The 22,201-nt window shown below is 33.5% G+C and overlaps 3 protein-coding genes, 1 long non-coding RNA gene and 1 pseudogene across 6 annotated transcripts; 3 read left to right on the top strand and 2 right to left on the bottom strand.

The window, feature by feature from the left end:
• The first annotated feature begins 143 nt into the window (after positions 1 to 143).
• On the top strand, positions 144 to 489 carry LOC105121778 (uncharacterized). The gene is made up of 2 exons (XR_841598.1): positions 144 to 208; positions 272 to 489. It is a non-coding gene; the product is annotated as an uncharacterized LOC105121778 (long non-coding RNA).
• A 2,181-nt stretch (positions 490 to 2,670) lies between these two features.
• LOC105121780 (Leucine-rich repeat protein kinase family protein) lies at positions 2,671 to 5,305 on the bottom strand. The gene is made up of 2 exons (XM_011020567.1): positions 3,763 to 5,305; positions 2,671 to 3,646 (listed from the first exon to the last, which is right to left on the bottom strand). Exons 1-2 carry the CDS (start codon positions 5,117 to 5,119, stop codon positions 2,967 to 2,969), a joined length of 2,037 nt encoding a protein of 678 aa, XP_011018869.1. The 5' UTR covers positions 5,120 to 5,305; the 3' UTR covers positions 2,671 to 2,966.
• An 8,254-nt stretch (positions 5,306 to 13,559) lies between these two features.
• On the top strand, positions 13,560 to 16,161 carry LOC105122028 (cytochrome P450 76A1). Its single transcript, XM_011020930.1, has 3 exons — positions 13,560 to 13,649; positions 15,468 to 15,625; positions 15,726 to 16,161. Exons 1-3 carry the CDS (start codon positions 13,560 to 13,562, stop codon positions 16,159 to 16,161), a joined length of 684 nt encoding a protein of 227 aa, XP_011019232.1.
• LOC105121781 (uncharacterized) lies at positions 15,021 to 20,722 on the bottom strand. 3 transcript variants are annotated; one of them, XR_841600.1, is made up of 3 exons: positions 20,468 to 20,722; positions 17,685 to 19,528; positions 15,021 to 15,613 (listed from the first exon to the last, which is right to left on the bottom strand). XR_841600.1 is itself a non-coding variant. In XM_011020568.1 (2 exons), the coding sequence occupies exon 2, from the start codon at positions 19,523 to 19,525 to the stop codon at positions 17,804 to 17,806; it is 1,722 nt and encodes a 573-aa protein (XP_011018870.1). In that variant the 5' UTR covers positions 19,526 to 19,528; positions 20,468 to 20,722; the 3' UTR covers positions 17,309 to 17,803. The 3 variants fall into 3 exon arrangements, 1 of the variants encoding a protein (XP_011018870.1); XR_841599.1 differs by lacking the exon at positions 15,021 to 15,613 and adding an exon at positions 16,913 to 17,075; XM_011020568.1 differs by lacking the exon at positions 15,021 to 15,613 and having other exon boundaries at positions 17,309 to 19,528.
• On the top strand, positions 15,620 to 16,872 carry LOC105121782 (cytochrome P450 76A1-like; annotated as a pseudogene).
• Positions 20,723 to 22,201: the final 1,479 nt, after the last annotated feature.

The following is a 22,201-nucleotide window of genomic DNA, read 5'->3' on the forward strand; positions in this document are numbered from 1 at the left end:
CACACGCATAAAGAGTTTAAAAATCATGATACCCTTAAAGTCAATTTTTACTGTTAACACCGGAAGAAGAATGTTTTTCGACCGCCTGCCTTGCCACAAAGAAAAAAAAAGAAGCTATGTTGCCGGAAAAGATGATGAGAGCAAACCGCTGCCTTACCACAAAGAATGCTATCTTGCCGGAAAAGATGATGAGAGCAAATTGTCGAAGGTGAGAGGTCAACCCCAAGAATGCTATGTTGCCGGAAAAGATGATGAGAGCAAATTGTCGAAGGTGAGAGGTCAACCCCAGGTCACTAAATACGATGTTCCCAGAGCATGTATATGGAACCAAACAACCAGCCGAGACGAACTTTCTACTAGGAATCCATGTACAAACAATATCCAAATTGTTATGACAAATAACGTGAAATCAATAAATGACGTTCACCCTGTCATCTTGATCCGTTAGGTTTGCAACAAGAGGTGTTCAGAGTTGAGCAACAACGTAAATTCATGCTCTTTGTAGCTAGCTGGTATAGCTTCGAAATTAGCCATTGGTTCTGCTGCTTTCTTTATTGGAAAAATAATGGCAAGCTTGGTGATTGCTAGTTTATTTGGTTTATGGATGGTTATATATGATGTTAACTTTAATTTTGATCGTGCAAATATTTTTAATTTATTAATTTTTAATATTTATTAAATATTTTATTAATAAATATAATATTTAATTAATAAATTTAGAGTAAAGATAAAATTTTTAGAAAAAAATATTTTATAAAAAAAATTATAAAGTTCTTATAATTATAAAGTTTTTATTATTTCTGAATATTCATTGTCAATGTTTAAAAAGACTGAATGCTAATTAAAGTTTTTTTTTTTTTTATAAAAAGAAACAATTATTTTTCTAAGTAGAGATGCGAGGGATGTCTAAAATTAAAATAAAGTATTTATTTGTCTGTTGACATGTACACTAAACTGATCTGTATGAAAATTTTATATATAAAGATTACATGTATTTACGAAGAAGTTCACATGATATTTATGTAAATGATATCTAGATACGGAATCACCAATTTATCTTATATAGGAAATGTTATGTTTTGATCAAACTACAAGTCCTAATCACAGGTAATAGATGGGTAGCTATTGAATATAAGATAAACTATATAAATATTTTTAAGTAATTAAGAGAGGATCTATAATCTTAGATGAATTATTAAAAATATTTCATATGTTTTGAAAAAAAATATTGATTGTAAATTCATACACTAGATAGAATGAGATTTGAAGAGTTTCAAATTCTATTTAAAGAATTAATAACTATGGTATTGAGAACAAACATTATTTGACATAGAAAATACATTCCATGTTATAATATCTAAATTGAAACATTGTTAATGAATGAATAATAATTACATTGAGAAACTTGTTATTGAAAGGTTAACTCAAATTACTAAAAAGTTAAATCAAATCACTTAAGAATTTTCTAATATTTGAGGATCATGACAGGTTGCTAAATATTGTACCTAATTTTCAAATATTAATTAATTAATTATTTAATTAATAATAAATTAATTTATTTAATCTTATTTTATTTATGATTATAATTTATATTTGAGTCAATTTATTAAAAAATTTAAAATATAAGAACTATTGGTCAGAAATTCATATAAATTCATATAAGAACTATTGGTCAGAAATTAAAATGAGATGATTAATTAAGTGTGACTTAATTGGAAATAAATTTTAGAAATTGAGGACTATAATGTAATTAATATAGAAGATTACAATTATAGATCTAAAAACAATAAAGTAAGGACTTGATTAAATAAATTTATAAAATTAGTCTAAAATAATATGTAATTATTTAACAAGCAAATTAATATTTTTATTTATTTATAGAGTTTTTATATTTACTTATAAATAAAAAAACTATACTATTTTATAACGTGAATAGAGTTTAATACAAAAATACTTAAAATATATATAAAAAAATTAATATTCAAAAATATAATAATTCCCCTCTTGTTTAAAAGGGTTTAAGATTCCACTCTCTTAAAAGAGTTTAAAATATTTTTCACGGTTGCTGTGTGAATTATTATTACGAATCAAATAATTAAATTATGTATAATTTGTGAGAACTGAATCCTGTTCTGAAACAAAACAAATAATTTTCAAGTTATTTTTATAAAAATTCTAATCAATCCTAAATCTATATTCTTATAACTCTAAAAAATAATAATTAAATTTACAGTTTCGTTACTGTTTGGAGAAAACCACAAGCTTTACTTCATCTCCTATGCAAACTTGAGTACACAAAAGTGACAGTGGATCGATCACCTTGAGAACCACTGATTCTCAGCGGATCAGAAAAGGAAGAGCACACCGATTTCGCATAAAACTAAAGGGAGAAGAAGGAAAGAAAAAGAGGGTCAATTAATAATGAAGATCCAACCGTTTTATATGAACGAAAAAGAAAGGTGATGTTGAAAAAACATACGAGAAGAGAAAAAGTGGATTAATCTACGGTCTCGTATTCCTTTTGGAAGTGATGCTAGTGTGGCTTCTCAAAATATTTGCAGGTCTGCCTGTTTTACTCGAACACAGCTTCAACATTCCTCCTACTGCCTGACCTGATGAACACGACAAGGAGGAAGGGATTGCTTCTTACCTTTTGGATAGGCTAAGCTGCTGGCAATTCTCACTGAATAATTAATTTAAACGCCGAAAACTAAATTTTACATTAAAGAAGACTAGGAAGAACTATATTGTTCACAGACAGGTGCAAGAGATATTAGATCCTCGCACCTGCAATAGCGATAAAATGCAAGGCATTAAGGACTACAAATCTTACAAAGAAACATGATACAATATCAGGGTCTTATGAAAAGCCAGCAACAAGGAGATACTGCCTGCAAATGAAACAGAGAATAGGACAATAAAGAAATTTAAACAATCGACACTTGCTAGTTTTAGGCATTGGAACATCAATACCCCGCCATCCCGTCTTCAGTGGTTGCGAGGGAAGGTGACAGCGAATTGCGAGATTCATCGTAATCCTCCCCCAGGGGAGACTGCTCCACCCTAATGTCTTCAACCATCTTAGCCACTTCTGCCATTGTAGGCCTCTTTTCAGGTTGCGGAAACACACAAGCCAACCCCACGTGGAGCATTGATACAAGTTCTTCTTCAATGTTCTTATACCTCAAGAGTTCTTGATCAAAAACTTCTGATGTCCACTCTTCCTTAACGACTGATCTCACCCATTTAGGAAGATCTACTGCTTGCTCCTCGTCTTCAATGCGTGGGCGTGTTGGCGAGGGGTACTCCGAAGGAGTTCTGCCTGTAAGAACTTCCAACAACAAGACCCCAAAACTATACACATCCGCCTTTTGAGAGAGCCTCTTTATTTCTGCTTGCTCTGGAGCCCTGTATCCTCCCAGTCTTGCAATGGCATGAACTGGGTTCAAAAGTAGAGACAACCCGAAATCAGAAATGCAAGCAACACCATTCCTGTCAAGGAGCACATTGGAAGATTTCACGTTCCCATGGGGGATTTTTGATGCACTATATTCTTCATGTATCTTTGCCAATCCTCTAGCCGCTCCCAACACCAAGCTGATTCTTGTAGTCCAATCTAGAGGAATCCTCCCTGGACCTCGATTCCCTGAGATTGCACTAACGAAACAATTAACAAAAATAAATAAAGAAAATAATCGAAAAACAGGCTATTCTGCTAATGAAAAATTCATTAAAATCCAATTGGATTGCAAAATCACAAACCATGAAGAAGTGAGTAGAGACTCCCATTAGGAAGATAATCATAAACGAGAAGCTTCTCTTCCTTGGCATAATAGTAAGCTGCAAGTCTCACAATATTTGGGTGATTAAGTTTCCCAATCACATCCATATACTGTTCAAACTCCTTCCTAGCACAAGGGTTTGCATCCTTCAACCTCTTGACAGCCACTGTACAACCATCATCGAGCACCGCCTTATATACAGTCCCCAAGCTCCCTTTCCCAAGCATCTCTGCCGACGCACGCAATAGGTCCTCAAGTTCAAACTGCTTCTTCCTGTCAAAGAACACTAGCTTACTCCTGTCTGTAGCATTAGTCCCATCACTATCTCCACCCTCGTTTGCATACACTCTCTTTTCACTCCCATAACTACTCCCACTCTTCCTCCTCTTTCCGCTTTCACTACCCGCTTTTGAACTTGCACTACTACTTCTATCTCTACCACAGTAATACGCAAATAAAAACGAAATCACAACCAGTAATGTTACGCAATTTGCTATCACAATTGCCACTATAGCACCAGGGCTTAGTCCTTTATGCAAGTGAGATTTATCTTTTCCAAGGAGTGGGGTTTGAGGCATAGAGCTAGGATTAGAGGGTACTGTTTGATCTGAATCGACTGGTTGTTCATTGCCTGTGAAGGAACACACTGGCAATGGGCTAGATCCGCACAGACCTTCATTGCCAGAAAAGCTTCGGTCGCTGTATTTCTTCAGTAGGTTATCTGGTAACCGTCCGTAAAGCTCGTTATTGGACAAATTCAGCTCTTTTAAATCTGGAAATGAAGTGGAAAAATCAGGAATTTGACCGGACAGTTCATTGTTTTGTAAGCGGAGTGTTAACAGCTTGGTCAAATTGGTCAACTGTCCGGGGATCTTGCCATGTATGTTGTTGTCGGACAAGTCAAGACGAAGGAGACGCTTGAGAGAGGAGATTTCGGGTGGAATTTCACCAGAAAAGTCATTGCCAGCAAGGTAGAGAAGCTTGAGATGGGTGCAGTTTGTGAGTGGAGAAATGGTGCCATTCAGGCGGTTGTTATGGAGGTCTAGGAGGCGAAGCTGGTCAAGGAGAGAAAGTGAAGTGACGGGCCCACGAAGTGAGAGAGAGGGCAAAGAGAGAGAAACCACACGGCCGGAGGCGGAGCATCCGACGCCAAGCCACGCTGTGGGGAGACCACAGGCGTCCTGGCCAGTCCAGTTGGAGAGGAGGTTGCCGTGAGTGTCAGTTTGGAGGCGGAAGAGAGTAAGAGCATTTGTGTCATTTGGAGGAGCAGCAGTAACAGTAAGAGAGGTGCAGACAGAGAGAAAGATGGTGAAATAGAGGAAAAAAACTGTCTTCATGCTGTTTTCTTTCTTTAGGCTAGGTAAAGGCGGGAAGAATGAGCAAGGGAAGATAACAACGTTTCAAAAATATGCAAAGAAAGAGGAGAGTTGAGACTCGAGAGAGTTCTTCTTTCTATTTTGTCTCTCATCTGTTTTAGATTTAGAAAAAAAAAAAGTTTAAATATAGAATAGAGAGAGAGGGAAGGGGGGGAAGAAGACAAATCTTGTGTTTGAGTATATGATCTTAAATGGAAAATGTGGCCTCATGATTAAAGGAAGAGTGATGTGGGGGAGACCCACTTAATTACTGTAACTTTAATGATCTTTATGATTAAAGGATTCCTAAGGTGGTTGCCTGAATGATTGCTGTTCTCCACTCCTCGATCCCGTATGGAATGAGTAAATTGCACTCCTCTTGTTCTGCTTTTACTTTCTTCTGGGTGCGGAATCGGCATACATGTCCTGCTTTTTTTCATGTTTTTGCGTTATGTTTTCCATGAATATTTGATTTAAAAAAATAAAAATACCATTTTAATATATTTCCAATTAGAAAAACAACAATCAATATCACAATTCTGATTGTTCTTCTTGCCTGCTGCACCCTTTTAACCCCACACAAATCTTGATCAGATTTTAATTACCACGAGACATCCAGGGTGCCCTCATTATATAGGAACGCGACTTTTATCATCAAAGTAAAGCCCACTTTATTAAAGGGGATGCACCTTTACAGACGCCCATCATTTGTTTCAGAGAGAATTTCTAGATCAGTAGTTGTGGCAATAACATTTGATCAAAGCATCTGTAACTTGACATCTCTCTGTTCTGTTTAATCGATGGGTCATGTGTTCTTTCCTATATGTATAGATAAATGCTCCCCCAAGGTTATCCCCTCTTGATGATGAATAAATACTATTCCTTTTGTGTTACAAACTACCATGGACACTAATAATCAACTGAGTCCCTTTGGGCTTCCTAACCTGCAAGTGAAAATATTCTGTTTGGTGATCCTCTGCTCTGGTATTTTAGGGGTTGTGATTTGAATATTTAAATTAATTTTTTTGATGTTTTTACATTGTTTTGACTTCTGAAAATAAAAAAAATATTATTTTAATATATTTTAAATAAAAAAATACTTTGCAAAATCAATCTATATCCCAGAAACACGGACCTAAACAATACAGTGGGAATAGCGGTTCATGTTTTGCATCTCTGTCTTCACCTGTTACAAAAAAAAAAAAAAACAGTTATGACAATCAATGATTACTAGCTAACATGCAATGCAAAGAAATCATGATAATCTGGTCAACTTTCCTCTCCTTTAATTTGTTATCTTTAGGAGGGAAATTGCTCAAAGTGACGAAGCTCCACAACGTAAAGGACCACTAGAAATAACGAGCTACATGTTCAGTACTGTGGTAGCAGGTAAGAAACCCATGCATTGACCAGGAGCCTCAGGATTGCTATATTCGAATCTCTTCTTGGGCTATTTTATGAAGCTTTTTTTCACTTTTCATGGCGACAGGGGGTGCTGCATCATTTGATAGGCCTGCTCCTGCCTTCTTTTACATTATTGTGGAAGGAAAAAGATGACAACTTTAAGTAACAAGGAAGCAAGGTTGCTGTGCTACCAGAAGAACAGCACAAATGTTTTCATTTCCATTTATCCCCGAAACTCTCACAGTTTTTCTAAAGGAAATTCTCAGTAGATCGCGTTTGACAACTAGGCGGACTTAACCATGTTTACAGGGGGAAACAAGAGAGGTGACCTCGCCCATTGCCAAGATTTCTCAGCTCGTCAACATCTTGGAGCTTTCTGCATCACTGATTATCACCGAGCAAAAAGATTCAATTACAATTTCAAAATTTGACTTTCATAACAATTTTGGAGTGGAATAAAATAGACAATGTTCCTCAGAAATGTAATCCATTGAACTAGTCTTTATTTACGGATCCAATTAATTAATCCAATAAATGTTTGATGTACGTAGTGATTTCCAGTAAAACAAAGATTTATTCAACAAAAATTTAAGCTTAATTTGCATGCCATTTTTTCTTGCAAAAAAATTGAGATGTCAATCAACACATATTTTTTTTATTTAATTGTAAGTAGAGCATCAAAGCTCTTTTAACCAATCCCAATATTAGCATGTTTTCACATTAAATTTATTTCTATATAATTAAATTACACTCTATATATTCGAAAATTGTGCTATTAATATTCATTTTTGATGTAAAATATATCCTTATTAGTACTCACTTTGAATCAAACTATTCTAGAAATTTTACTCTTTCTTTTGTTGAAAAAAAGAAAATATTACTGGGAGCATGGAGATGTGGTAAACTATTTTAGAAATATAGAAGGTTGTTAATTTAAGTGATATTAACTTAAATGAGCGATAATTCTAATATTCTATTTCCCTTTGATAATAAAGCATTTTAAATGCTTCTTAACGAATGCTCTTTGGAAATTAGTCAGTTTTGTTCTTTAATTTTGATAAAAAAGAGATTTAACTATAATTAAGACATAAAATAATTTAGAAAACTCCAAGCTTTTTATAAGAAATATGGTACTGTTGAAAGTCAATAGTCATGGTGGGGCATCCGTGCATGGTAAGACTAATTGCTGTCGCTGAAAGTGAAGGTGACCCCGCAGTCTTCTTTTGCTTTCTATTACAAAAGCATTTGGTACCATCCAACATTTGGTGGCGGGATTGGCGTTCTAAATTTCCTCTCTATCAATCAAACTCTCTCTTCTCCTCCGGTCAATAATTGACCAAATCAAAAGCTCACCGCCGTAGAACAGAACTCGTGCTATATATATATATATCTACTTTTAAAATAATTTTAGTTTTTACTAGTTCTTAATGAGAGTTTGCATAGGTTAGAATAGAAAAGACGAAACAGTTGACATGCAAACACATCTGGTCATAAAAACATAGCTTTGTCTTTGCGTATTTTTATGCTATTTTCAGCTTTCCAGGTATACTTTTATTTCATTTGAGTCATTTCATGACTCGTTCTTATGTATACTCCAAGCTCAAATTGCTTTATGCCCATTTTATTAAATATTTGTCCATCTTAAATAATTCTCATGCCCATTTAAGGCTCATTTCTAAATTTTCCGATCACACCCATTCATTTCATTTAATAAAAGTTTCATGTCTCCTATGGCTCGTGCATGTTATCCCGTGGTTTGAAATAAATATTAGCTCAATTCTTTCAAGATTCACGGTCTTTGCTAATGTTGCTAGCTCACTTCTATTGAATCACTAGCCCTCGTCCAGGTAGCTGGCACTTTATATCTAAATTTTTAGCCGCTCACCGTATCATAGTTTTGAAATCAAGCACGGTGCACCATGTTAACCGACTTGAAATTAAAACCAAATTGAATTAAAAAAAAAACAAAAAAAAAACTTAATTTATCTAATAGGTTAATTCAGTAAGATCCGGTCAAAAACTTATTATAAACCCGTTGATTTTTATTTTTTTGTTAAAATAATATCATTTTGATTTTTTAAAAAAAAATAAAATTTGACTCAGCTGACCTGATGACCCAATCAAAACTCGATGACCCGGTCAAAACTTGAAACTCGAGCCTAGGCTAGCCATCGAACCGGGTTTTAAAACTATGCATCAAATAGCTGGCTTTTTGCATTTAAATTTTATATTCTTCATTTAAAATAACCCACTTTCTCACATATTATATAAAGTTCATTGCCGTGATCGCTTAAAATTTTATATGGGTTATTATTGATGTAATCGATCACATTCAAATATTAATTATCACTCTTAAAAATAATCAAAATTAAACATTATTTTTCACTATTATAGTTTATTACAACTCATACATGGATCATCTTCATTGTGGTCAATTGCAAAAATCATCCACTTACTGTCATTACAGTTAATCACAAATCACATAATTTTCATTTAATAATTTCATCATCCCATTTAAAGCACACAATTTTATATTTTCTTATTCTTCCAAAAGTATGCCAACAAGAACTCAACCAGTATTAACCTAATCACTCAAATCTTACACCATTAAATTCTCCAATCCCAAAAAAAAATTGATTTACATATAATTTCTCTCCATTCTACACTTATATATAACTTCGACAAGTCTAGTAAATGTATAACTTTCCATCATTCAAATCTACACTTTTAATAAATAACATTGAGACACCCAAAACCAGCAACCAACATTCCTACATCATTAAAAACATCAATATTGTATAATTTTATTAAATCTCCACAACCCCTAAAATCCTACTCATGGCCGGCCACATATAGAGATTTATTTTTCAAAATTTATTTTAATTAATCCAAATTACTTTCTAATACAACATTTCCCATACAAAAAACAATCAAATAAGTTATAATTTTCATTTCTCTATCAATTTACATAAACCATAAAATTTTGGATTTAGGAGTTTTTCATCCACTTATCATCAAATCACTGGAGTAAAGAAAATAATCATAGAAAACATCTTACTTACATAAACTAAACTTAATTGATGGTTTATTTTGCAACTTCTCTTCCAAATCCTTTTCTCCTTGAAGAATACTTGTTTCTCTCCCTCTCTCTATATTGTAATCCTCTCATTGTTCTTTTCAACCCATTAATTTTGGTATCAAATTTTTTATTAAACCTTCCTTTCTTTGTTAATAGCTCAATCTCTCAGCAAAACTTAAAAGAAAGAGAAAAACAAGTGAAGAAAAAGTTTGTTTTTTTTTTTTTAATATATAGATTGTTGGAATTTCATTCATCATATAAAAACAAAGAGGAAAGATTGTTCTTGTATAATTATAAAATTGTTAGTTTATAACAAGGGTGGTTTATGTAAATCTCTTGATTAGGGATTTTTTATAAATTATTTTATTTTCATTTAATCCATTAATAATATTCTTTTAAGACATTTCACCCTAATCATAATAAATTTTCTTTAGAATTTCTCATCATATTTGTTAGAAATTTAAGCCGCAACATACATGGTTCATACCAACAATCAACATTATAGGTGTATAAATCCAAACATTCATTTTTTGGAGTTCCATTATATTTTTTTAAGGGTTATCACCCCAACTCATAATGATTTTTTTTAAATAATTGTTTTACCCAATAGAAATTTACTCAATTTACAATGGGGTAGACATTTCACACACTAAGTTATTTTTTTTATTTTATCTAAAATTTATGCTAATATTACCAAGGATTCTCTTATTCAATCATATTTTTTTTCTTATAATTTATTGTTTTTTGGTTGAAAATTACCCTTTTTAACACTGGTTTATAATTCTAGGTTAAAGGTTTAAATGATTAATTGTATTAATATGATAATGGTAGTTGCTATGCTTGATTGTGGTTCATGTAGAATAAGTTGTTTGTGTATTGATTTATATTTGTTAAATGTAATAAAAATAAAAATATAAAAATTAATGGAACGGTGTAAGTTTTAGTGTTTAAATGACATTGTTATACTTATATTGGATTGATATGGTGATCCTAATGTGTTATGCTTGATTTTGATTTATATGAAATAAGTTGTTTGGGTATTGATTTATGTTTGTTAAATGTAGAAAAATAAAAGTATTATAATTGGTGGAAGTGTGTAAGTTTTAGTATTTAAATGACGTTGTTATGCTTATATTGAATTGATATGATGATGATAATGTGTTATGCTTGATTGTGATTTATATAGAATAAGTTGATTGGAAATTGATTTATGTTTGTTAAATGTGAGAAAATGGAAGTATGGAAATTGATGGAATTAGTCCATAACTAAATCTTAGTAGAGTCGTCATTTTATAGTACATGTATGATGTCATAATGATCATTTTTCTAGATCAGATTTGAGTGTAGAAATAACAAATAATTCTTGTTCTTTATTATTTAAAGATTTGAAGTTGCTACTTAATATTTTGATTATTAGAAACCCTAAATAGTCTACAGAGTTTGGATAAAAACTAATTATGTATAAGAAAGACAATATCACTTATAATACATCATGACTAAAGTAAACTGTATTATTCATTTGTTTAATTATCATTAAGGCTCTGTTGTGTTTTTCTAACAATTATTTAGTCTATTGATAATGTGGATTATAATAATGTGGATTATAACTTTACGAGTCAAACCTAACAATTCCAAAATCAAAATATATTTTATTATATTTCATATTTTTGTTTACCTTAATACTAGGAGTATGTTTAACATATAAGTTTGTAAATTCTAATATTAAAAATAAACATATTGGTTTTTTATTTTTGTGTTTTTGAAATTTAGACCAAATTCTAATAGATATTTACAAACTAGTTGTAAAATCTATTAATTGATTTTTTTTTTAAAAAATAAAGAAAATATTTTTTATTTTACAAAAATATACATGGAAATTATCTTAGAATTTGACCAGATACAATTTTAATCATAAATATATTTTTATTAAAAAAGGATTTTTGTTTTTTTCTATTTAAAAAAAACTAATTTATTTAATACTAAAAAATATCTTACATATAAGTTAAAAACTCCAAATATTAAATATAAAAGGGTAAAAATGGTGTAAAAGACCTAAAATTAATAGCAAAATGGTCTTTCAAAATCTAAAAATGAATTAAAATTAAACTAAGGCACGTAGCATAAAAAAAGGTTGTGAAAAATGTGTAAGGGTGCATTTTCCAAACATGCTTTTAGCTGGAAAAAACAAGTTTAAAAATTATTGTAAGACTTATTTGTCAAACACGCTATAAAGATAAAAAAAAAATATTTTTTTCTTTTGCAAGTTTTAGCTTTGCCAAATGCAGTTTTAGGCCTTAAAAACTCAGCCTAAACATATAGGCTAGGCTTCCCAAACTGGCCCAAGACCCAGATGATTCACAATTAAAATAGAGTTACAAAGATCAAATGATTTATTTGTTATTGAATACAAAGAACATTATAAGAATCCAAAAATCAAATCAAAGTTAAAAATCAAATTGTATTGAATCACAAGTGCACGTGTGAAGTGATTTCACACGTGCTACGAAGGTAATTAAGTTACCTTTACACAACAAGTACAAAGAGCTAGGCCATGTAAATTTAAAGCTCAAAGACTTATTTAAAAGGAACAATATGTCAGATAATCTAAGAATTGAACCCAACAACCTAAAACATAAACCTAAGTCTTCGAAGAGATTGAGGAACACTCATATATATGTTTAGGTTTCGATCGAAACACACAAAGTAAGCCAATAACTTTAGTTTGCAAAAAATAAGAAAGGTAACCTTTGAACACCAAACCTAAAAACCCATAAACCCATAAAACTCAAACATTGTCTTATACTCAAAAAATAACCAAAACCTAGAAAAATAGCTTAAATTCACCATCTTTAACTCTAACATACTGATACTGATACTAATTTGCTTGAATTATTAAAGCCTCAAGAAAACAAAGAAAGAATGCAATACAATAATTAAATTAACAAAAACCACGAAACTTTAAAATAGATCGCTTCAATACATTATATAATTATATTGATTCTAACACTCATTTTTATTCAATATTATTATTAATATAAATTAAGTACACACAACATTTAACCCATAACCACTAATGATCATAATTTTAACAATTTATGCTTATCAACTCATATACTTTTAATCAAACCAATTTTCATTGGCTAAATTAACTATTAACATAGACTTGAATGTCATTTAAATAGATTATTAACTTTACATTAACAGCCTATCATATCTTAAAACCAAAAGCTATGCATTCACTATCACATTAAACATACATTCATCAAAACATACATGTTACTTTAAATCATGATCAAACACATCAAAACATGCACATTGTGTATCATACCAACTATTAAATATACTAGATAAACATTAAACATTCAAGTAAAGATTTAAAAGGAATTAGGAAGGGGCGTGCCCATTGATTTATACCATCTCATTAAGGATTAAGGGTAAATGGTATAACTTATGGTAAAAATTCAACCTTCTTCTCTGGATGTTCTTGCTCCCTTTTCTTCTTGTTCCGAACTTCTTTCAGCCTTTGTTCCTCTACTCCTTTTCTCTTCTTTTCTTCTTTTTTCTCTTTTTTTTCTTACCATCATTTTTTCTTTCTTTCATGGACTTTTTTCCTTTCGATTTCTCTTTTTTTTATGAAAATGCACTCCTTTGATAGGCTGAAGCAAAATTAAAAAGTTATAAAACCACTTATTATTTCGATGGTAGTTTTTTAAAGATAGGTTGTTACGAAAGATTCTTCCTCTCTGTCTCTTTTATTACTTTTCTTGATAGCTATGGTGTATGGTTTCTTTACTTTTTGTACAACGAATCTTACCGAGAGAAAAAAACCATAAAGTTGACTCTTTTCAATCAAAGCTAACTAAAGCTAATTGGGAAGGGTATTTTGATGAATTAATCATGGCGATTGAGATGTAAACATGTTGTCAAGGGACCCAAAACATGGCGTCCTTGCTTCACAGTTTTGACTGGGAGGTTAGGAGCGGTACCACTCCAGAGACCTTGGCCATGAACGAGTGGATGGGAATAACGGTGCGAAAGCTTGTTCCTTTATATGCAATACCAAGAAAGATATCTCCCATATATTGATAATCAACAGAGTTGAAGTTCTGCTCATCTAATGGTGGAATATGTGCCTTGAGTGGTCTAGAGCAACAACAACAAAAAAAGAAAAGGATTTTTGATATTGTTGTCAACAAGTATTTTCTGTCAAGCATCATGATTTTGGCTTGTTTCTCCTAGTGTCTTGCATGAAAGTATACCGCTCTTGGCTGAATTCTGAGGTCGATGTTCAATAAGAAGATAATCCATTCCTGTTTTGAGTATGGTGCAGAACTGCAACTAAAGAACATATGCTGTTTGATTTTGATTTTGATTTGTTTAACCATTTGTTTGATTATCTTAAATTTCATTACATGTGCTAATGTTAGCCGGCGAAGTTCCCAGTGATGAACAGTGATCCCAATCAGGGATTCTATGGTTCAGAGGCACAAGAGGACTGCCTGTTCTAATTTACTAATGGCGAAGACCGACTTGCTACTTAATAGACATGCTCTTCCATACTGGGAAGCATCTTCTGTTTCTTTAGGGTTTTGAGGCTGTACGGATCTTTGGGTTTTGCCAAGCTGCTAGTTAGTTTCCTCTACCTGACCTGTCAACATCTGCTGTTCTATTTCTAATTACTTCTTCATTAAAAGCTAGTTAGTTAATAAATGTGCTCTAATCAATGAAATTTAAGATAAAAAGTTCTCAACGACCTCCTTAATTAATCTAATTATGATGTCCCATGAATCATGCGCCTGTAGGAGGATGATAACCTAGACTCTTCATGTATTTTCTGCATTCACCGTGCACTTCTCAAGGAGTCTCTGCCTATCAGCACCAACTACTGGTTAAATTAATAATCAAGTCATTCAAAAAATAATACTGCAATATTTAATATGTTTAGGCTAGCTGCCATGATCCATAATTACTTGGGACGTTCCCCAGATGAATCATGTTGCTGCTTGAAATGTTATCCTCTACACAAATAAATAATGCATGAACATGCATGCATTTCTTTTTAACAACAGCAGTTTAAAGCAGAACAAAGAAAGGAAACCGTGTCATAGCACAGTACCATAGCTCCAGCCATAGTACAGTGCGAACAAAGGATTTATTGAGGGATTGCAGCATCTTCCAGTTATTATAAAGCTTTAACTAACAAGAGAGCCTTATTATAAGGTTACTTTGGGCTCATCTAAACACAATTTGTCTAACCAAACAAGCTCAATTTGGTGTTTGGGGTGTCGAAGCGAGCTTTACCCCTTTATTCCAGATTTAGAAATCCAAGTGCCAAACATTTTTCACAGCTTCAGACCCTTTCTGTTATTCATGGCATTATTCTATCCTGAATCGCCCATCTCAGAAGACACCCTCAAACAAATGATTAATGTGAATACTATATTTCAATTTACAATAGCAAATAGAAGAAACCTTAATATAAGTTCCCATGATCACAGGGCAATCCAAGTAATTGGACCACCAAATCTTTTGATGATATGGAAACAAAAAGTTTTTTGCATATAAATTAGGAGAACAAAGAAGAAAACTGAACACCGAAAATGGAGAGCGCCTGGAATTTACTTGCCGGGTAGGGTCTTTTCATGTCAGAGGCATTGTTTCTGCTACTGAAACAGAGAAAATCGAGAGTTGATAACAAACAACAACCACCGGGCCCCCCGGCATGACTAGTCTTTGGTAACATCTTTGACCTTGGAGCCATTCCACACCAGACATTGTACAAGCTCAAAGAAAAGTATGGTCCTGTATTGGCTAAAACTTGGATGCACAAACACCTTGGTGATACAGTCAGCCGAGACTGCTGCAGGATTATTCAAGAATCATGACCTTGCTTCCAGCGATCGCAAAGTCCTTGTGTTTACAGCTCATAATTACAGCCAAGGATCACTGGCACTAGGTCGTTATGGCCCAAACTGGCACATGCTCCAGCGTCTCTGCTCAACAAAGCTCATGATAAATTGATAACCAAGCTAATCGATCAGACAGCTGTCCTACGACAGAAATGCATTGATGACATGATAAGGTATATTGAAGAGGATGTTGCAGAAACTCAAGCACAGGGAGAGTCGGGGGAAATCAGGTCGCCCACTACATCTTCCTTATGACCTTCAATCTAATTGGCAATCCTGTGCTGTCACGGGATCTTGTGAACCGTCGGTCAAAAGATGGTCATGAGTTCTATGATGCCATGAACAGTGTCATGACGTGGGCTGGGACACCAAATGTGGCAGAATTCTTAACATTTTTGAAATGGCTGGATCCTCAGGGGATCATGAGGAACATGGTGCAGGACATGGGACAAACCATGAGGATAGTGGAGAAATTTGTGAAGGAGAGGACAGAGGAGTGGAAGCCAGGGAGCAAAAAGACAAACGACTTCCTAGATGCACTATTGGAGCATCAAGGTGACGAAAAAGACGGGCCTGATGTGATCTCAGATCAAAAGAGACTAATTATCATACTGGTAAGCACGATGCCTTAAAATGCAGATTACACGTATCAAACCAAAATTTTCATCAAGCTTCAGTGAAGTATATATCATAAACATTTGTTAACTACATTTAATTCAAAGTTCTTACTCAATGGTGCAGGAAATGTCTTTTGGTGGATCAGAAACTACAAGCACCGTGATGGAATGGGCCATGACGGAGCTATTGTGCAACCCTATGGTGATGGGATGAGCAACAGAAGAGCTTCATCAAGTTGTTGGACCCAAATGAAAGGTTGACGAAAGCGACATAGATCAAATTCCATATTTGCAGTCAGTGGTTAAGGAAACACTAAGGTTATATCCAGTCATTCCTTTGCTGCTTCCACAAAACACTTTAGAAGATACAAACTTCACGGGGCACCTAATACCCAAAGATACACGAGTTTTTGCGAATGAATAGGGTATTGGGAGATATCCAGATTCTTGGGAGGATCCCATGTCTTTCAAGCCTGAGAGATTCCTAGGATCAAACATTGAGTACAGGGAACAGAATTTTGAGTTTATTCCATTTGGATCTGGGAGATGAAATTGTGTGGGCATGTCATTAGCTCATAGGGTAGTTCACCTTGGTCTAGCCTCTCTGCTGCACTGTTTTGACCGGGAGCTTGGCAGCAATTATGCTCTAGAGACCATAGACATGAATGAGAGGATGGGACTAACAGTGCAAAAGCTCAAAATCCCTTAAAAGCTAAACCATAGCAGATAGGGAAAACGATAGATGTCAAATGAGTTTCTGCAAGTTGGGAACGAGGTCATTTGCATGTGGAATGCGTGTTTTGAATATATGTCTTCAGCAATTATATCAATAAGAAACAAATGCGAGGATTATATGACAGCTAAGGAGTTTTCTCTACTGACTGTTTTTAATTACCTGCTGCTGCTCATGTTCTCCATAACTAGTGTTCCTGCCAAATAAAATTAGCATCCTAAATCTATAGCATTGGGAAGGACAAACAGGTCATCAAGATGACCACTTAATCTGTATCCAGCATCTGGCAAAAATGTCAGCACCTGTATTTTATTTCATACTATTCAGGACAGCAGTACGTGAATTGTTCCATTACTGAACAATGTAATCTAATTTCAGCATTTGCTATAAATTTAAGTAGACTGCTGACAACCTATCTTGCTAATCACATTTCAGGAGCACAAATTTCTAATATCATAGACAGATTGAATACATAATTTCTTGCCCTACAGATGGGGGTGTTGATGGAGAAAGAATCGCTGGAGAGAAGGGGGACACAACTTCCTATACTTGATCTAAAAATCAAGATTTGGTAGAGCATGCAGACACTTTAGCCTCAAAGATAACTGACTCTAACATACAGCATGGTCAAATTTCAGGCATTGCTGAATGAGTGGTGAAATTGCATTTCTCTACATTCTAGACATTCTCGTGTTACAATATAGGTTATGCATACATCCAAAAATGAATGAATTTGAAAACCCAGATGCAGAGAGCAGATCAACGTGCTTAGACACGAGCATTGATTGATTGATCAAAATGGTACCTCAATAATGTGAGGATGAGGCATTAAGAAGTTGCTTTCTGGGAGTATGGTCTGGTAGCCCAATTGAAATCATTTCATGAACTTTGTCACCTCATCATTTGAGACCTATGAGAAACTGTTCAATCCTGTGCCATATAATATGCGTGATGATCCCTTTTTGGCTCATAAAAGGAACTAGCTCTGCAGCCCGGAATCTCTGGCAAGGCTTTTTCATCATGTTCTGTGTTAAACCGGCAGATGTAGTTCAGACCAACAAGAAGTTCTGTTATTGCAGCCTCAGTCTTTGCTTGATCCGCAAAATAGAGGGTCTGAAACAGGGGTACATTTGTGCTGGAAACCTCATGTGCCCTCTCAAAGTTTTGCTTGGACTGCCATCTTATCATGTTATGAGCCAGTGGAGACAGCCATTCCAATATCTGTGACAAAGCCAGGTTCCACTCTGCTGCAAGTGAAGCATCATATACAAATGGAGCTAGAGATTTGGCATGTGCCTTGAGCCTAGCCTTCAGAGCAGATCTTATAGTTGTGGGTAACATGCCATATAGTTCATCTCTTGTTTCAAAGTCAATCATATGAGTTGATGAAGCTACCTTATCAATTAATATGATCAAATTTGCGTAATGGAGAGCTAAAGCAGCAGCACCAAGAGTGGGTGAGGGACCTTTCAACAACCCCTGCTTTGAATTGAATAGAGCTAATTTAGAATAAAATCGGTTGCTGCGTGCAAGAGATTCCATATTTGATTTTTCCATTAGATCAACTTTTTTCATATAGTCACTCGTGAGCCTCAAAGAACCACCAACAACAGAATTGCAGGTCAGCAAAATAGGAGAATCACTTCCGCTCATCATGCATTCTTTAAAAGGACCAACATGAGACAATCTTTTTGTTTTCAAGCGAGACTGCTTTCCATGCAGGCTGGATGACTGATGATGAGGTTGAAGCTGCTGCTTGCTTATTTTATACTTCTCAGCAGCCAGTCCTGAAGTCGAACCTGATGTTCCTGTAGGTTCTGAAGAGAACCCATGTAGAATATCCTCTGAAGGAAGTATAGAAGATTGCATTAGAACAGAAAAGGAACGGGTCTGAGGAAGACAATCAGGATTCCTCTGTTTGCAATTGCTGTTTCCCTGAGCAGATGGTAGTTGATTGATCTCAAAAACATGCTTGATTCTCTCAAGTATAGTTAAAAGTGATCTTGCCAAAAGACGGACAACATAATCATAGGTTCTAATCCATGGTGACATCTCCCGCAGATTTCTAACTTCCTGTTGCTGCCAAATTACTTTCTTCTGAAATTGGAGCAATTTCACACGATCTAAGTCAGCATTGGCCCGCAGTCTCCTAAGAGTTTGTTCAAGTTCTGCAAGAACTTCCAGCTCTTGAGACAATTGCATTGTTACTTCAACAAATTTCTCCATTTTTTTAACTTTCCTCTCCATCTTCTTTAATCTATATTGCCAACCAAACCACTCAAGATTATTCCCAACCGGGTCATTAACAAAACGTTCAAATAGGAGGAAAGGAGGGTCTTTGCACTTCCTCCCAAGCCGAGCCACAGATCTTGCAATTAGCCTGAAATTCTCCAGTATCTCATTTAGTGCAAGATCCATCAGGCAATCATGATCCTCAGCTACAAGCCTTTTAACTCCAACTGAGTTGACAATCTCTTCCCTCAACCTATGGATCTCTCTATCACTCAAATAGTTCCATAAATTAACGACCTTGGACATCAAGCCTGCAACTTCATATGCCAATACTCCGATTACTTCCTTATCAGTCTCTGCAGAGACTTTTCGTGAATTCCACCTCCAATTAATAAACCACGAGTCAGCTACCATCGCCTGTCCCATCAAATAACATATGTTACAGACAAAATCACAAAAACAAACTTCAGGGGGTCTACTGATCCCTGTATAACAAGTACAAGCACATAAACCCGAGATTGATTATACTACTAAAATCTGCAAGAACCCAACCATATGACAAAGTTGTTTCTCAAGAAACTAGTAGAAAGACCAAACCTTAAAGTACAAGATGACTTAAAACTGAGCTATAAGAGAGTTCAACATCACTAGAAAATCAAACATTAAAATCGGCAGCACGTCCTACCTAAACTCTGACTTCAAACAGGCAGACGATTAACTCTAGTACCCCACATAAAATATTGGAATTACCATATCTTCAAAATAACAGAAAGGAAAAGAATATAACAGTAACCATAAGAGAGGAAGTATAGCGAAATTTTGAATCTTGAGTCTATTAATTGATCAGGGTCTCCAAAATAGAAAACTAAATCCATCATTAGAAAACTAATTACTTACTTGGTTTAGTCAAAAAAAGCAATTACTTTCAATAAATCATAAAATTATATACATTTTTATAATTTAAAAGATTGAGTTTCTTTCACATTTCAGCAACCAAACACAAAAGTTGTATAATTGAAGTCAAAATCTCTTCCACCGACCATATCACATACTTTCATTAAATCATAGTAATTGTTTTAATTGTAATTTTCAATTTACAAACCACATGACTTCCTATAATAAAAGAGAGGGAGAGAGAGAAAGAGGGGGGGTGGGGGAGGAAAACAGCCTGAGATCTCAAGCTTAAAAATCATCAAAATGAAGAAATGTAAAGAACCCAAAATCCGCCTGAGATCTCAAGCATAAAAATCATCAAAATGAAGAAATGTAAAGAACCCAGAATCCGAAATTACACAACGAATCACCAAGCCATCTTGTCAAATTACAGCACCAAAGAACAAGCAAGAATACACTCACCAACGCAATAATGCTAGGTAGTACCACAAAGGAAGAGCAGGGTGAGCAGTGAGGTGGGAGTTTAAAAAAGTAGAAAGCGTGATTAAACCGGACGCCACACCACCATCATATATAGCAATAGCAAAAGCAGAGAGCCAGAAAAAAAGGGGTAAACAAACGAAATTCGGTCAATCCGAGGTAGAATAAGAAAAGACGACCTGTTTTTGATATTTTGTTTTCAGGTTGATGCCTGAGGACTTCTAAGGATTCGCAGTTAGTATATATATTCTTTTTCCGCCCACTACCACCCTCAACAAATTCCTCTGCAACAATTTTAAATAATTTCAACATCAGTATACTTAGAAAATATTTTTTCAAAAATAAATATTTAAAAGTGAGTTCCAACATATTTTTTTATTAAAATTTAAGTTTTTATTAAAATTTAGGAGTTGAGGTGTAACTGTGTTTTGTGATTTTTTTTAATATTTTTATATTGTTGTGAGGTATTTATATTAAAATTAATTTTTTAAATAATAACAAATATTTTAAAAAATAACTGAGTCATAAGCCACGAGGGAATCCGTAAGGCATATGCACTTTAATTATACAACTGTTCAACACACAACTACAATGTTAAATTAAATAAATACAAACGTGGGAAACAAGATCCTGTATTCACTTGATACAATCTATGGACTCTCATTCCGCGAAATAAATCTGAAATCCTTTCACATTTTCATGCATGCTCACATAGGTTTTAACAATATCGTATTACAATTACATTTTTACAAACTAAAACAAACGAGGGGGAATACATTTAGTGGCGGACCTGAAAATCCAAAATATATTGATATAACTAAACAAATAAAAAAAATCATTTCAATAAGCCTTATAACTATAATAAAATTAAAATTCTTAATTTTCTAATATATATTATTATATTACATTCTAATGAATATTAGAGATTAAAGATGTTTAATTTAAAAATTAAAAATTAAAAAAATATATAAAATAACTCTGAACTTTCTCAATGATTTGTTAATGAGAATAACTTATCCATAATCATATCTGCTAAAAAGTTTATAGAAATCTCTTTTTCTATGTAGATAATTAAATTGTCTGCAAGAAAATCACCATCTATTCTACTATGAAGCCTTGTTTTCACCAAATTCATTGCAAATAGAGCTTATTTTATAGTTGTTGTAAATACAAGAAGAGTTAAGATTAGTTAAATTTTTTTATTTTTCAAAAGCTTTTAGTGCTCTATACAATTCCAAAAGAGTAGTTAATTTATCAAATTTTGGATGTTTTGGTATATAAAGCCCATAATTTTATAATTAAAATTTCAAATAAAGTTTATTTTGCTTGCTATAATACTTGGGATAAGATCTTTTAGTTAAATTGCATCATCAACATTAAATAAATTATAAGAATTTTTAAGGATATAATGTTGAACTTAAAATAAGAAGCATAATTGTTGGATCACAAAATTTGTTATTTAACTTTTGTAATTGAAAACTAAATGCAACTGCAAATATATCAATTTTTTGAAATAATGTTATAAAATTATGAGAACTTCACTTTGATGTACATTCTCACAAATTAAACTCAATTTTTTTTCATTCTCACAAATTATATTGGCATGGTTTTATATATTGGAATTGATTTCATTGTTCATGCTTTTAATTTTTAATTTATGCTGCATTACGAAATACAACTATAGAGTTCAATAAAAAAACTAAAAGAACAAGAACT

Source organism: Populus euphratica, unplaced genomic scaffold, assembly GCF_000495115.2.
Source record: "Populus euphratica unplaced genomic scaffold, PopEup_1.0 scaffold46.1, whole genome shotgun sequence".
NCBI lineage: Eukaryota > Viridiplantae > Streptophyta > Magnoliopsida > Malpighiales > Salicaceae > Populus > Populus euphratica.

Coding starts and splice junctions, on each gene's coding strand:
- LOC105121780 (XM_011020567.1), bottom strand. CDS start 5,119: ATGAAGACAGTTTTTTTCCTCTATTTCACCATCTTTCTCTCTGTCTGC. Junction 3,647..3,762: donor TCTCTACTCACTTCTTCATG/GTTTGTGATTTT, acceptor GTGCAATCTCAG/GGAATCGAGGTCCAGGGAGG.
- LOC105122028 (XM_011020930.1), top strand. CDS start 13,560: ATGGCGTCCTTGCTTCACAGTTTTGACTGGGAGGTTAGGAGCGGTACC. Junction 13,650..15,467: donor ACGAGTGGATGGGAATAACG/GTGCGAAAGCTT, acceptor TTGGTGATACAG/TCAGCCGAGACTGCTGCAGG. Junction 15,626..15,725: donor CAGCGTCTCTGCTCAACAAA/GCTCATGATAAA, acceptor AGGATGTTGCAG/AAACTCAAGCACAGGGAGAG.
- LOC105121781 (XM_011020568.1), bottom strand. CDS start 19,525: ATGGTAGCTGACTCGTGGTTTATTAATTGGAGGTGGAATTCACGAAAA.